Source organism: Apium graveolens, chromosome 3, assembly GCF_009905375.1.
Source record: "Apium graveolens cultivar Ventura chromosome 3, ASM990537v1, whole genome shotgun sequence".
Taxonomy (NCBI): domain Eukaryota; kingdom Viridiplantae; phylum Streptophyta; class Magnoliopsida; order Apiales; family Apiaceae; genus Apium; species Apium graveolens.
This window is the reverse complement of record NC_133649.1, coordinates 11,293,806-11,311,230: the sequence shown is the minus strand read 5'-3', so window position 1 is coordinate 11,311,230 and position 17,425 is coordinate 11,293,806. Positions and strand designations below refer to the sequence as shown.

Here is a 17,425-nt window from a genome sequence, read left to right as displayed (position 1 = left end):
TCCACTTCCTCTGGTGGGCGATCGCCTTGGAGGCGGTCGGAAACGTATTGTCATGTCTTCCTGTATAAATCCGAGGACAGATAAATACAACAAAATTACAGTGATCGAACTAGAATCTTAAAATATTTGTGACAAAATACATAAGTGTAAGGAAACAATTAAAATTTCAAGATAGTCGAGATTAAAAAAAATAATTCAATTTATTTACGAGGTTAGTCGAGTTTTAGCCTCCCCTGGTTCCATCCCCGGATTGAGGAGGTTAGCACACATTAACCGACTTCTGTAACCATATTTTTGTTTTGTTTGGGAGAAGGTCAATTTGTGACAATTAAACCTCATATACTATCAAAATATATTTCACACATATCCAAAATTCCTTCATCTTAATCTGTGTATATATTCAAGTAAATGGAAGAGATTAACAGAACTTACAGTTGGTTGTGGAGAAGATGATGGACAGGGTTGAGGAACAGGTTAAGTTGTTGAAGAAGGCTGTGGTGGATCTCCTTCTTTCACATCTGGAGTTGCAACAGCAGCGTCTGGTTCAGTACTAGTTTCATAACCAAAACACTTGAAGAAAATAGCTCTTACAACTTCATGCAAAGAATACTTGCAAAACACTATGTTACTGCAGCAACTATAATGATCATGTCCCCACTCTATTTTTCTCTCTCATGTTCTCTCTCTCACTCGTGTTCTCTCTCTGGTGCTCTCTCTCTCCACACACGCAAATATACATACATGTTCTTATATTCAACTTGTTCTTGTTAGAATTCAAACTCTCAAGCAGTAATAATTACAGCTGGGTTTATAAATGCAGTAACATGAAAAAGAAAATAAGAGCAGTCAACCAGGAAATATGGTAGGCTGATATATGTTATTATCTTTCATACAGGGTGGTGGTCAAAAGCGTGTACTGATAAATGAAATAGGAACGTGGCAGTCTGGGAAGCTAAATAGAAGACTACATGCAACTTACGTGTATGGGCTGGAAATTAAAGAAGTCAAGACTTATATGTTTGTATTTTAAAGTTAAGGTAGGCTGCACATCTAAACAGAGAAGGCAACAACTAGCTGGTCATGTGGAAAATGAATGAAGCCCTAAAAATAAGGTGGTTATACGCGTATGTATTAATAGCAGCTAGAAAATTGACATAAGCAATGACACGTACAACATAGCCTATAAATAGGACACCCAACAAGATTTTAAAGACACACAGAAGTGAGAAAAATATATATTTGTTATAAGGAGTTGTTGCTCATTAGAAAGAAAGGAAGGCAGCAGCCTTGTGTTCAAAAAGCTGTAGCTTTATATATCGAGTGAAATAAGTAATAAAAGTTTGGGTATTTATCTTTAGTGTATAATTTATATATTTTGTGTGTAAAGCTTATCACGTTTCCAACAGTTCTCAATTAAATTCTGAACTATTCTTGTTTGTTGATTCTCGTAATTCACAATTCAATCAGCTCAACCTTGTTCTTAGTGATTTATGTTCAGACTTAAAGATTAGGGGGATGGGTTTTTGGGATTTTGTGTTCATGGGGTTGTGGTTAAGAAAGGGTTTGTGGAGTGTAATGTGTTTGTTTGTAATGTGCTTACGATGATGTATTTTAATAGTGGAGTTTTGAGAGATGCACGGAAGGTATTTGATAAAATGTGTCAGATATGGGTTGAGGATGTTTTTTCGTGGAATTCGATTGTGGTTGTGTACGTGTAGAGTGCGGGATGTTAAGGGTGCGTTGAGGTTGTTTGAGAGGTGGGGAGAAGGGGGAGTTTGGTGTGAGGGTGGATGCAGTTAGTCTTGTTAATGTTCTTCCTGCTTGTGGGGTTGTGAAAGTATGGAGGAGAGGGAAGGAGGTTCACGGGTATGCGGTTCGGAGTGGGCTTTCTGAGGATGTGTTTGTGGGCAATGCTATTGTGGATATGAATGCAAAGTGTGAGTTGATGGATGATGTGAGTAAAGTGAATGAGAGGATGAAGGTGACCGATGTTGTTTCTTGGACTGCCATGGTTACTGAGTATTTTCAGGTTGGGAGGTTTGAAGATGCTTGGAGCTTGTTTGAGATGATAAAAGTGGAGAAGAGGTTTGGTATTGACGGGAAGTGGAATCGAAAGATTGGAGAGGATGGATTTTGGTTACGTTTAGGCGATTTTTGCTCTGATTTTAGTTGATTTCATGGTTACTTTTGTGATATTAGTATTGGCCCTGCAGGCACACTTATTTTTCGTCATTTGCAACCACTTGCAACTTATTTTGCAACTAAATGTATTTTTCAACATATTTTTTCAAATTTGCGTTTGTGGTTGCATATATGGTTGCTAGCAGTTGTAGGTATGGTTGCAAATACAACCTTCATCTTTAAGTTAACCTTTGGATAAGAGATACTTCAGTTAATGCCAAGTATCTCAACACTGATCACAATAACAAGTTATGCTATGTAAAAGATTCCTTAGAAGAGGGTCACGTTTTAGATTCTGATACAGTAATCTCCCATGAACAAGAGTGTCAAATAGGTAAAACCATAATTAGTAGTTGATTGTTCCAAGTATTAAAATAATAAAATGATATGCAATGTGGTAACTGATAAGTAAGCACACAAAGAGGGATTAGTTAAAGTACCTATGATAATGATCATCATCAAAATCATAACCAATGGCCTCGTCAGAGCAATTAGTTAGCATCTTTAGGTTATGCTTTTTTCATCAATGCTATTTTTATGTCTGATCATACATACCCCAAGTATCTCAACACTGATCACAATAACATTTGAGTAATTGTTTAGAGGTTCACAAATTCCATAATTGGGTTTTAGAAGCTTGAGTAAGACTATAACATTTGCGGTATCTAAAGTTACATAATTTATGTATTAGATAATTTTTTTAATTTTTAAAGTTGCATAGGTGGTTGAAATCTACGTTTAAATTATTTCTATAAGGTTAATTTACAGTTATGGTGAGATTACATTTAGAGTTACATAATGGTTATATTAGATATTAATAATCTTTTAATTATTATAGTTGCATATGTTGTTGAATTCTAGGTTTCAAACATGTATATAAGGTTGCATTAAACATGTTATATTTAGGATTGCATAAGTAGTTTCATAAAAAGTTACAAACAACATTGTATGTTGCTTTTTATAATAACATAATATGAAATGTGTTGCATTTGAGGTTTCTTTGAGTTGCAAATGTAATTGAGGTATCTAGTTGAGTTTTCTTTGAATTGTATTTGCAGTTGAATAAAGGGTTTATAGTTTCGTATTTATATGAGTTGCACCAGTAGTTGAATTTTGGATTTCTTTGAGTTACAAATGTAGTTGCAGTTAAAGTTTCTAGTTGAATTTGAGATTTATTTGAGTTATATATGCAGTTGCTCATAGTTGCTCATAGGATCTCTCAATGACACTGTCGCAACCGTAAACTAGTGAACTAGTTTGAAATAAGTTTTAGAAAATGCACAACATAACTATTGAATACACCAAAATCTTCGATGTAAGTAATATGACCAAGAGCAATTTCAGATGAATCTTAAATCAAATTTAGAACCAAATTATAATTTAATCTTGGACCCTAATTTAATAGTTTTTTAATATTTAGAGTTCAATAATTCCCTACTGGGTTTTAGAAACTTTTATAAGACTGTAATATAACGTACAACGATTTTATAATTTATAATTTAACCCAAAATTCTACAATCCAAACATTTTATGCTAAACATTGAGTTTCATAATATGTTTACATATTAAATTTTAAATATTTTGTAATTGCATATGTGGTTGCAATCTACGATGAATATCATGTGTATAAGGTTGTATAATATGTTTAATATCAAAATCTATCACATTAGGTTGTTTATCATGCATGCTTTTTTATTAGACTTAGAGTGTATGGAGAGGTTGCATTGAGAGTTACATAAGTGGTTGCATAAATAATGTCACAAACATTATATGCAATGTTGCTTTTGTGGTTGCATTGAGAGTTGAATCATGTACTTAAGGTTGCATAAAGAGTTCAATATGTAGATCTATCACAAGATGGTATAGTACAAATGCTTTCATAAACCTTTTAATCATATTTCTTATTCAAATAAAAATGAAGCCAAAACTGAATTTGTGTTATACAACATGAAACAACTATTTTATGCCAATTGGTGTTTCCTTGGCTTCATAAATCTGAAATTCTGATAAATCTCGATGGTGTTTGTCAATGATCACCTCGTCTTTCTTGTGATGTATAATATCTTCTTCTACTATTTTTCAGTTGGTATTTGTAGTATTTCCACGAAAACTAGGTCCGCGTAATCCACTTAATCTCCAATCATTATGGTATTTACTTCGTCACTGATATCATTTATTGCGTTTGATGGTATAACCTATTAAATTTGAATATCAACACGTCAATATTTGTTATCCTTTCACTATTAAAGATGGTAGATGATAGTTCCGTAACCGAGTTTTCAATTATTATTCACAAAGGGTATTTGTTGAAGTCTGTTTCCCTACTTGAGCTCTTTATAGAATAGCCATTAAATATCGTCAAAAATTGTGAAAGGAGAACATGCCTAATAATGAAAATTACACAACTAAAGAACATATTAGGTGACATAATTTATAGGAATTTATCAATTCATATATAACATAGTTGAAGATATCAATTACAATCACAAACTGCTAAAATGCAGGAAAAAAATAACATCTAGGCTTTTTAAAAATATATGCAACTTAATATAGAACATTTTTCCAGAATCAATTGCATTAGCAAAGTCATAAATTGAAAAACGAGGTAAACCATGTATTTTTCGGACATAAACAAATTCATTACATTGTTCAACATGTATTGCTGCATGTAATTCCTTAAATTAAAGTACATCTAGATGAGGTGTTTTAAGCATCAACTAATGCACCAATTTGACTTATTTTTCAAAAGTATCGAAATGTAGCAAGTAAATACATTACATGCTTAGAAATTTTTACTGCAACCTAAACTTCATAAAATGGATCTCCATGTAATTTTTGCAAGTACAAATTAATTCCTATTTTGGAATAATTTTTTTAAAGTTATACAACTTATAACTGATTACACAAATGCTTTGATAAATGACAAGATCATTGCAAACCGATCCTCCTAAACTGCAAGGAGCTCTCGATTTTCCTCAACCATAACTAATACAATAGTTTAAGTTAATTATTGCAAAGTTCGCAACCTAGTGACTGAGTACACAAATGTTTTGACAAGATTGTTGCAACCTGAACTTCCTAAATTGCAAGAACCTCTCGATGTAATTTTTAAAAACATAAACCAATAAAATAGTTCCAGTTAACTATTCAAAATTGTGCAACCTAACGACTGAATTCACAAATCCTTTAACAATAAAATTGAAACCTGAACCTCGTAAATTACAAGGGCATCTAGATGATCCTTTCGCAACCATAAACTAATGAATTACTTTTACACTATCTTTTTAAAATTATGCAACTTATTTAAGAACTGAATAACTACTTTCCTAGACACATCAATCACAACAAAAAAAGAATCTAAAATGAAACATCATTTAGCTTAGACACTTAAAAACATAATCTAATTAAAGAAATTTGTTACACATTATTCAAATGTATGCAACTTAATAACTCAATCATATTGAAAATCAAAAACCTCTTATACAACTAAAATAATCAATTGCTTAAACTCAACAATAAACTTCATAATCCTTTCATAATACAAAACAAGTATATCTACAATTTTCATATAAAATCATTAATTAGAAGTTACCTTTCTACGATTTGAATAAATTTGAAGAAATAGTTTGACTTTCGATATCAATGATGAAGTACACACCATAAAAAAGAATTAAAATTTCTGCTAGATCCCCCCTTCTTATTTCCCCGGGATTGTAGTTCAATTGGTCTTTGATTTTTATGTTTGTCTTCTATGAATATGTACATAATCGAAAGAATCAATGATGTTTGTTGATGAAAAAGAAAGTTGCGGATTGTTGATGATGAAGAAATTGTGGAACGAAGTGTACGGAGGAAGTCCAATTTTCTAATTTTTTATCTTCTTGTATTGTTGTCGTATTTGTGCAATATAAATTGTTTATTAACGTAGATTTGCAAATACTTTTAAAAACTGTAATTATTTTTGCAAAACTTTTCTTTTTTTAGTATATTTATAAAAAATCCCCCAAAAATATAATTAAAAACAGGAAAATGAAAGAAAGAGAAGTCTATATGAACATATCAAAATATGATTTATAAATCTTTTCTACTCAACAACTGAAGTATCTTCCACACAATATTTGAACAAAAACAATAAAAACATATATTATTTATATGGGCTATTAAATTAATATATAAATATGATTAAAAGCTCAATATATGAAACTGAAATATTAATATAAAAATTATTAATAAGAAAATATTTAGTATTATAATTGAAAAAAAATTATAAGAAATTTATTTTTATTAAAAAGTATTTATTCAAAAATATCTAACAAAATATCTCTTAAAAATTGTCACTAAACTACATTGTTGCAAAACTAATATAATATCAATGTTATAAAATTCGGGAATCGAAAGATATCGGTCGAGGTACCGAATAGAATTTAGCGGAGATCTGGGATTAATCAGATGCACTTTATATTTTAAATTATATTTAGTTTTAATATCCTTATTTTAGTAGTAATTTATAAGTTAATACACATTTATCATATTATATAATTATCATTATTTATGTTTAATTAAAATTCTATATTACCGATTAAGAAAAATACATAAAGATTAATCGGATTTCAAAGATCGAATCGGTATCGTGCCTTTTCGAGAATTAATCGATAAAATCGGGAATCTTTAGAATCATGGATAATAATGTATATCCGACAAAAAGAATGTATAATAATGTAAAACATAGATCCTTATTATATGATATGCATAAAATGGATCTTATCCAGATTTTTGATAGTTATTGTCCATTTACTATCAGTTTAATATGCATCGTTATATCTTTAAAAAAATTGATCATAACCGTTAGATTTAAAATAAATGAATATTTTATAACCAACGATAAGTAGGTATTTTATATTAAATAGAATATCCTACCCTTTCAATGATTTAAACAAAAAATAAGTAGGTATTCTAAACCGAATATAATAATAATGCAAAATTCGTAATTACTATTTTCTTCAAATTCTAAATCATATGTGTTGAACAAAATTTATAAACCATCACTGAATTAAACATTAATTCGTGAGATTCGCATGAGCTGTAATCGTAAAAATCTGATGTACAAAACTCAAGATAGAGCCGAAATAAAATCAAATGAAACTCAGTAATTTTTTTGTTTGTTTAAAATTTAATATATTTTTTTTACTATTTTAAATTAATGAACAATTGTTAAATAAAAAGTAAAATATTTGTGCGTTGCATGGCGAAACATTAAAAATTTGGTAGTCGGTTAGTCGGTACCATATTTGAGTTTATATAATACTTGAATTTGATCATATAATGGGTCTAAGGATAAAATAATTTAAAATTAAATTAAATATGATTCACATACTTTTGAACCAGGATAAAACTTAGCGTTTAATTAAAAAATAATTATATTTTGTAAACACACATAAAAATAAAATTAATACTATATGTTTCAATTTGAAATATTTCTTTTCAAAGTTATATACTTTTAAATAAAATTATCGAATTATATTCTTATATAAATATATATAAGGGGGATTTTATCCAAATTTTTATTAGTTATGATACTGTACCGATTTAATATGGACACTTAGATCTTTTTGTAAATATATGAGTATATATGTATAATTATTCATATATTAATCATATAAAATAAGAGTAAATAAATTCCGCAGCCTAAAAGTTGTCATTCAATTATTATTTAGAAAAATATAAAAAAAATTGCATCGCATTGGTTAGTAATAAAAAGAATAAGACGTGAGGAATGAACTCGCTAAACAAGAACTTGTTAAAATTGTTTCGTAGACAAAAATATTTATACCAATAATTTAGTTTAGTTTATCAGTTTTTAAGTTTTGGGAAAAATAATTTACTTGTCAATAAGGCTTTTCCTAATAAAATGAATTAATTGTAACTAAATTTAATATTATAAGATGTCATTCATATAATTTTTATTCAATTTAACATTAATTAATAAGATTTTCCCTATATTTTGTTTTTGTAAAAAATTATAAGATTTTTAATTTTATATGAAAAAAAGTATTATATACAAGTAGCATCAATTGAGCATAAAATAAAAGTTGATCTAAAATTTGATATTACGACTCATTGCATAAATATTTCTTTTTCTTTTTTTATTGAAGTATGTGTTTCTTTATTTTTTTGTCTATGTATTCTTTCTTAGTTTAACATTAATTAATAATTTATTTAATAGTTAATATTAATGTCAGTCGATAATAGTGCCTATTTTATTGTCCCAGAAATTAAGAAAAGTAAACAACTTTCCATGTAGTTGCTTACTTGGCACAAGTGATATTATACCCAACGCACTAGGAACGACACTAGGACTAACAGCGGAATAATTAAGATTTATTACAAATAAACAAATTGTGATTAAATTAAATAAGAATCCGAATAGAATTTCTTAAACTCAGCCCATAAACCCAGCTCACGTACTATATAAACATTAATAATCTTGAATCATTAACAACATTAGAGAATTGTCACAGACTCACGATGGACAGAGAGGAATATGACATTTGCGAAGGACTAAAGGTAGGGTTTCGCTTTGCGCCTTCACCACACGAAGTCTTGCTCCAATATCTCATCCCTATGATCCAAAAACAACCACTCCCCTGCGATCGTATCATCAAACAAGCTGATGTTTACGGAGCCTCGACGCAATGCGAAGTTTTCAGAGACGATGATCTCTTCTGGGAGTCAGCATCATCCGGCAAGAAGAAGACTATTTACGTGTTCACTAAGTTGTCCAAGAACGGTAAGCGTGTTTCGAGGAGAGCTGGTCGTGGCACTTGGGTTGGTCAGAGTTATAAAAAGATTAAGGACAAGAAGAGTAATGAGGTTCTTGGAAGCAGAGGAGCTTTTACGTACAAAATCGACAAGAAGGTGAGTAGTATTGGTGAGAGTGATGATAAGTGGTGCATGTATGAGTATACTCTGGATGATAAATTTTTGAAAAAACTTGGTTTAGCAGAATCTGTTCAAGACTATGCAATATGCGAGATTATTAAGCGAGGTGATGATAATGCCAGCGAGTACTCTGTTAATCTACTGGAATCATCTAATCAATATGATACTGATTCTTCAGTGCTTATGGGCGAAGTTAATCAGATACTAACAGATTCACAACGAGTTCCCAACATTATTGATACTTATTCTCCGATGCATGTGGGCGAAGTTAATCAGATAGTCCCGGTTACACAAGGAGTTCCCAACACTGATCACGAGCCTTGGTTCGATGCTAATTTTTCAATGCCTATGGGTGAATTTAATCAGATACTACCTGTTGCAGAAGGGGTTCCCAACATTGATGACGAGTCTTGGATTGATGATATTGATTTTACAATGCCTATGGGTGAATTTGATCAGATACTACCTGTTGCAGAAGGAGTTCCCTACCTTGATCATGAGCCTTGGATTGATACTTATTCTTCGATGCCTGGGGGTGAAGTTAATCAGATACTACCAGTTGCACAAGGAGTTCCCAATATCGATCACGGCCCTTGGATTGATACTGATTTTTCAATGCCCATGGGAGAATTTAATCAGATACTACCTGTTGATCAGCAAGGAGTACTTCCCAACATTGATCACGAGCCTTGGATTGTCGATGACAGCAATTATTCGCAAGCAGCAAATCCTCAACATGTTATCAATCAGAATAATCCTAATATTTTAATGCTTCCTGGAGAGACTGATCAACCAATCCCGGTTGCAGAAGGAGTTATCCACAATGTTCCTGCACCGGATTATCAACCTGAGACTGTAATCGGGAACAATCAATCATCAGCGACTATTCCATTGATGGATGAAGGTGAGCTCGAATCACTAGTTTCGCTTTTTGCTTCATTACCAGGGGAAGATTTCGACGACTACATGCAGAGAAGCTCGATGAAGTGAATTAGACAAACAAGAAAGTAAAACAAGGGAACCAACTACACAAAACAATGTTTGTTGCAGAAGGAGTTGAACTAAGTTCAACTCGTTTCGGCTACAGAAGGTTCTGAGTTCAGACTCGTTGAACAAAATTAGTTACATAGTAGTATAAAGGCATTGTAGGGGTAAGTGTTTTTATCCGTAAGGTTATGAGTAATAAAGAACTGCCAAAACATCGATTAAAAATTTAATCTATGGTTCCATTAAAGTCGAAACAGCACAATCATTTGATCATGGTACTCCTGTATGTGCTTTAGATTTCATGAAGTTCTGACTTCTGAGTTCTGACTCGAAAACAAGCTCCCTACAAAAATAAGGATAATACTGCGTTATTATGAATTTCTCTTCAACAAGTCGACGCTTTAACTAATTACAACTATTCACACCTATGCAATGATGAAAAGTGAAAACAATGCCTTTACTTTGTCAAAGAAAAGATTCCCCTTGTTCTGTATAAGCACTGTTTAATACTAATCAACAACACAATACAAGCAGATTAAGGTATGCAAATGTGTAGCAGCAGCCCACTTTAGGAGAAGGAAGAATTGCAGAAAGAATAAAGCCGATGTAGAACTTATATTCAACGAATGTAGCGATGATTGTCGTATACAAATGACATTCTTGGCGTAGTTATAGTACATATACTTTTTCTCAGGTAAACGGCCAAAAGAATGGCATTAGGACTAATATGCATTGGTTTGATCCCACTATTTATTTTTTAGGTAGGATGTAGTCATATCCTTTGACCTCTATAGTATCGGTCTTCATACCTTTTAACATTTTTTCTTAGTAAAAGTTGTTTTTACCCTCCGATATTGGCAGATATGTCATTTTATCTCCGAAAAGGGCTAAAAGGAACAATACCTAATACTACAAGGATTAAAATGTACGAGTTCATGCTTTTGAGGCTGATAGGTATAACGGCCCATACTTTAGGGGTCAAAATGTCATTAAGCCTAAGAGTTTTTTGCTTTTGAAATACTTTTAGGTTTTCTATTCCAACATTGTTGTAATTGGTGGTGTTATTTAAACTTTCATTTAGCTTTTGCAGTTTCATATTTCTACCTGTTTAGATAATTTTCATCTTAAATTTCATGTAATCTCTTGATTCAGTATATCTACTACTCTGCTTTCATTTAATAACTCTCAAACCCAATTTTCTTTTTCACTATGAGGCGAATATTTTATTTGCAGAAGGTGATAAAGTCTGATAAAGTTTGGACCTCATGTACAATGATTCCGGTTGAGGTTTTCGTCGATGGCGGTTGTGACAAACAAGACATTTTCTGCAACTTCTCTTCACATCATCAAACTCCCAAGAGAATGGAATCTGCAGCAGTTGATAAAGTAAAACTCGGTTGTTAGTGATTATTGTTGAGTATACAACAACGAAAGCAAAACCCAAAGCGAATAAACAAGAACAAGAAAATAAACGACAATCACACAAGATAAAGATTTACGTGGTTCGGAAATTCCTACTCCACAAGCCGCACTAATTTTGTATTGATCTCTCACAATTTGTTGTGTTATGATTTTATAATTACATGAGTATTTATAAGAGAAGACTAAGCCTAAATCAAAATTACAGTCCAAATCTGAAAAGTAGACTAATTCATAAACTAATCTGAATCTGAATAGTCTATTTTCATGGGCTTAATTAATAGACTCCACAAAACCCAACAATCTCCCACTTGGAGTCTGGCCAATCTTCACTTCACTCTTGTAAGTCTAGTAAAATCAATTCTTCATTCAATAACTCTAACTAGTGCAGCGCCTTCTCATCAATCAATTCTGAAGGCCAAAGTACCATTGCTTATCAACTCTCTTGTAAAGTGATATCTCAGCTGAATATGCTTCGTCCTAGCATGAAACACGGGATTCTTCACAAGATGAATAGCACTCTGACTATCGCTATACAAAGCACTGTCCGCCTGTTTCTTTCCCAACTCCTCAAGAAAATTTTTCAACCAAATCAACTCTTTGCTAGCTTCAGAGATAGCCATATATTCTGCTTCTGTGGTTGAAAGAGCAACACTCTTTTGAAGTCGAGACATCCAACTAACTGCGGTGCCACCCAAAGTGAAAATATAACCCGTTGTACTTTTTCTTATGTCCAAACATCCACCCAAATCTGCATCAGAGAACCCTTTCAAGATAACATCTTTCTTACTGAAACATAGTGCAACCTTGGATGTGCCTTTCAAGTAGCGTAACAACCACTTGACTGCTTCCCAATGCTCTCTTCCTGAATTAGACATAAATCTGCTAACAACTCCCACTGCATGAGCAATGTCTGGCCTTGTACACACCATAGCATACATTAAACTGCCAACTGCAGATGCATAAGGAACTTTAGCCATATCTTTCTTGCCTTCATCCGTTTTAGGTGATTGCTTCTTTGTGAGATTAAAGTGACTCGCCAACGGTATACTTCTGGTCTTTGCATCCTGGACACTGAATTTCTGTAACAATTTCTCAACATACTTCTCTTGAGATAATTTTAAAGTGCCTTCAGTTCTATCCCTTATGATGCTTATACCAAGTATTTGTTTTGCTGCACCCATATCATTCATCTCAAACTCCTCAGACATCTGTCTCTTTAACCTGTTGATTTCCCTCATATTTGATCCTGCTATCAACATGTCATCAACATACAACAACAATATGATATAAGATGAATCAAACTGTTTAAAATAACAACAATGATCCATAACGCTCCTCGTGTACCCATTCTTCATCATAAAGCTGTCAAACTTCAAGTACCATTGTCTCGGTGCTTGCTTTAAACCATACAAGCTTTTTATAAGCTTGCAAACAAGGTTTTCTTTCCCAGCTACCTGAAATCCCTCTGGCTGAACCATGTAGATGTCTTCCTCAAGATCACCATGTAAGAACGCAGTCTTAACATCTAGTTGCTCTAGATGTAACTCCTCTGCAGCCACAATACTTAGCACAATTCTAACTGTAGTCGTCTTAACAACGGGAGAAAATATATCGGTATAGTCAATACCCTTTTTCTGTTGATAACCCTTGACCACTAACCTTGCCTTGTATCTCTTGCTTCCATCATGTTCTTCTTTGATCCTGAACACGCACTTATTCTGTAAAGCCTTCTTTCCTGCTGGTAACTCTGTTAAAGACCAAGTCTCATTCTTCTCAAGAGAAATCATCTCCTCATCCATGGCTGATTTCCACTGAACTGAATCATTCACTTGTACAGCCTCTGAATAACACTGAGGCTCCCCGTCCTCGGTCAATAACATATAATATGCTGAAGGAGAATATCTTTGTGGTGGCCTCACACTTCTGCTAGATTTTCTTACCTCAGTCCGTGGAGTTACTGGAACCCTTTCATCAACATACTCCCAACTCCCACTATTTCCTGCAAGATCTGTTTCTGTAATATCTTCAAGCACTGCTTCCTCTTTCTCAGGTTGTTCCTTTGTAAACTCAGAATCGACTACAAGCTTATCCTTATACACTGCATTCTCATTAAACGTAATATCTCTACTTCTAATGACCTTCTTAGTCAGTTCATCCCAAAAACGGTAACCCATATCATCCGAGCCATAACCAATAAAGATACACTTATTTGCTTTCGGATCAAGCTTGTCCCTGTCGGAATCTTTAACACGCACATAAGAAACATAACCAAAAACTCGCAAGTGTGAAAGATTTACCTCTTTTTCCTGCCACTCTTCTTCAGGAATCTTGAACCCCAAAGGACTTCAAGGTTCTCTATTTATGAGATACGCAGCTGTGCTAACTGCATCAGCCCAAAACATCTTTGGCAACCCTGTATGTAATCTCATACTCTTGGCCCTCTCATTCAAGGTTCTATTCATGCGCTCTGCAACACCATTCTGTTGTGGTGTCTCTGGAATAGTTTTAATCATTCTAATCCCAAATTCCGCGCAATAACTTTTAAACTCATCACTACTGTATTCACCTCCATTATCTGACATCAAACTCTTCACTTTTAAACCGGTCTGATTTTCAACTTCAGTCTTCCACTTCTTGAAAGTAGCAAACACATCTGATTTATTCTTTAAAAAATAAACCCATACCTTTCTAGTGGAATCATCAATGAAAGTGACATAGTAGCGAGATCCACCCAACGACGCAACTATTGTTGGACCATATACATCTGTATGAACTAGCTCTAACTTCTTAGCTTTGGGGGTCCTCCCTGATTTTGCAAAAGTAACACGTTTCTGCTTTCCAAGAACACATGGCTCACAGAATCCAACTTCCACATTCTTCAACTCTGGAATCTTCCCCTTCGAAGTTAACAACTTCATACCTTTTTCACTCATATGACCAAGCCTTTTGTGCCACAAAGTTGAAGACTCAATCTCATCAGCAACTGCATTTGCTTCATAGCTAGATTGTTCAATAATGTATAAATTCCCCTTTTTCTCTCCACGAGCAATGACTAGATTCCCCTTTATAACCTTCCACTGTTTGTCTCCGAAAGTAACTCGATACGCTTCCTTATCTAACTGACCCACAGATAACAACATCTTCTCCAGTCCAGGAATGTACCTTACATCTTTCAACGTCCAGCTAGTTCCAAAAGAGGTTCTGATATTAATATCTCTCACGCCCGCAATATCCAAAGTCTCATCATCAACAAGACGAACTTTACCAAAATTTTCAACTCTGAAATTTAACATTAAATCCTTGCAAGGGGTAGCATGGAATGATGCACCAGAATCCATAACCCATGATTCAACCGAACATTCAACACAACAAATCAAAGCATCGTCATCCTCCACTTCTTCAACTATGTTAGCTGAATTATCCTCTTTACTCTTTCCTTTTGGAGCCGCGGGAGCCGTGCACTGATTCCTGAAGTGACCCTTCTTCTGAAAATTCCAACAAACAATATCCTTGCGATCTTTGGATTGTCCTCTCTTCTGTGACTTCGATCTGCTACGCCCCTTATTCTGCCCCTTTTCGAACTTTCTGCCTATACTCTCAGCACTCAACAAGGAACCTGACGACTCTCCTGAGTTTCTCCTACAAATATCTTCTCCAAGAATCGAATCTCGAACTCCATCAAAAGTCATCTTACCGCTTCTAGATGAATAACTTATAGCAGTGACAAATCCCGACCAACTGTCTGGTAATGAGGATGCCAACAACAAGGCTTGTACTTCAACATCGAATTTAATATCCACTGATGTCAATCTTGCTAGGATGGAATTAAATTCGTTCACATGATCAGCAACACAATCGCCTTCATTCAATCTAGTGGCAACTAACAAGCGAATCAAATACACCTTATTTGAAGCAGACGGCTTCTCATACATGTTTGACAAAGCCTTGATCAAACCATAAGTTGTCGTTTCCTTGACGATATTGTAAGCAACGTTCTTTGCCAAAGTCAACCTGACAACCCCCAGAGCCTGCATGTCCAAAAGCTTTCAGTCTTCATCCTTCATTGCAATTGGTTTCTTCTCTTCCAGCGGTTCATGTAGTTTTTTCTGATACAAATAATCCTCAATTTGCATCTTCCAAAACCTAGGCTCTTGATACCAGTTGTTGAGTATACAACAAAGAAAGCAAAACCCAAAGCGAATAAACAAGAACAAGAAAATAAATGACAATCACACAAGATAAAGATTTACGTGGTTCGGAAATTCCTACTCCACAAGTTGCACTAATTTTGTATTGATCTCTCACAATTTGTTGTGTTATGATTTTACAATTACATAAGTATTTATAAGAGAAGAAACTAAGCCTAAATCAAAATTACAGTCCAAATCTGAAAAGTAGACTAATCCATAAACTAATCTAAATCTGAATAGTCTATTTTCAAGGGCTTAATTAAGAGACTCCACAAAACCCAACAATTATGTCGAGTGTGGTGTTCATTGCTAAGCTAATAGGGAACACAGTTAGAACCGAACACTAAAAGAAAATAAATGAGCGAATGAAGAAAGTAAGACCTGATTAGAGTATACAAGGGATGCATATTTAGGCATTTTTGATTAGTTTTACTGGTTTTTGTAGTTAAAAGTTGCGAGCAGCCTTGTTCTTTGGAAGATCCATCTCGTGTTAGTATTTTCATAATTATTGGCATTACTTCTATTCCAGAGAAAAGTTTAAGATTATAGCAAGATAACGTGCAACCTATATATCCTCTCTAGTATTCATCCACATGTTATTATAATTAGTAGAGAACTAATTGAAACAATCCACGTGTTTTGAACAAAATAGAATGAAAAATATCATTCTATTTTTCATCATTGAACAAAAAACACGTGTTGTAATCCACGTGTTTTTTGCTTTTGAAATACTTTTAGGTTTTCTATTCCATCATTGTTGTAATTTGTGGTGTTATTTAAACTTTCATTTAGCTTTTGCAGTTTCATATTTCTACCTGTTTAGATAATGTTCATCTTAAATTTCATGTAATCTCTTGATTCAGTATATCAACTACTCTGCTTTCATTTAATAACTCTATCATGTTTCAAGTTGAAAACTTTTGTCAAGGACATCAACATGGCAATAATTTAAATGTGAACGGTCTAATCTTTTCAAAACCTAATAGATGAGATCCTGGTTCTCTAGGTTTGCTCACTGAAGTAGATTTCCCTATATATTGCCCACAAATTCGATAACGTTATATAAATTTAAGAACTTTATCTACTGATACAACATGACAGAGTTCACAATATTAAAGACAATTTAAAAATCTCAAATTATCGGTACTTGCGCGTAATGCTACAAAAATGTGAAGAATTAGAGATTCTAAAATGAGGTTTAACCGTACCATCCCCGATTTTTTTATAAAATTCTACGACCTCCCAACTTTAAAGGTGGATCCGCCATAGCACATGAATGCATATGTATACATGTTTCAGGCCTTCTGGGCCTGATGTATTGATAGTGGCTCTATGGTTGTACACTACTCAGACAAACATGAGTTGGATAACAAAAATGCCATGTCTACCATGCATAATTTGCCTGTTGTTAATCCCTCTCATAAAGTATGTGGTGTTCCTATTTGTATGTCTTGTGCTTTTAATTTGATGTATGCTTATTTTAATGGTAAGCATGTTTCTAGTGATAAGACTACTCCTCGTCAGCATGCGAATACTAGGAAGCATGATAGGTCTAAGACTGCTAGTCCTCCTAAGGCTAGAAAGGAGACATTTGTGCCTAAGCCTAAACAGAAATTTGTTAAGGCTGTTTACAAGGTCAAATGTCCAGTCATTGAGAAAGTTGAGAACATTAAAGTTAAGAATGTTGTTTTGCCTGACAAAGGCCA

The 17,425-nt window shown here is 33.4% G+C and overlaps 1 protein-coding gene across 1 annotated transcript; it reads left to right on the top strand.

Moving 5' to 3' along the window:
• The first annotated feature begins 452 nt into the window (after positions 1–452).
• Positions 453–2,173, top strand: LOC141713876 (pentatricopeptide repeat-containing protein At5g16860-like). The gene is made up of 3 exons (XM_074517441.1): positions 453–542; positions 1,512–1,708; positions 1,756–2,173. Exons 1-3 carry the CDS (start codon positions 453–455, stop codon positions 2,171–2,173), a joined length of 705 nt encoding a protein of 234 aa, XP_074373542.1.
• The last annotated feature ends 15,252 nt before the right edge of the window (positions 2,174–17,425 follow it).

Coding starts and splice junctions, on each gene's coding strand:
- LOC141713876 (XM_074517441.1), top strand. CDS start 453: ATGGACAGGGTTGAGGAACAGGTTAAGTTGTTGAAGAAGGCTGTGGTG. Junction 543..1,511: donor AGTTGCAACAGCAGCGTCTG/GTTCAGTACTAG, acceptor CTTAAAGATTAG/GGGGATGGGTTTTTGGGATT. Junction 1,709..1,755: donor TGGAATTCGATTGTGGTTGT/GTACGTGTAGAG, acceptor AGGTTGTTTGAG/AGGTGGGGAGAAGGGGGAGT.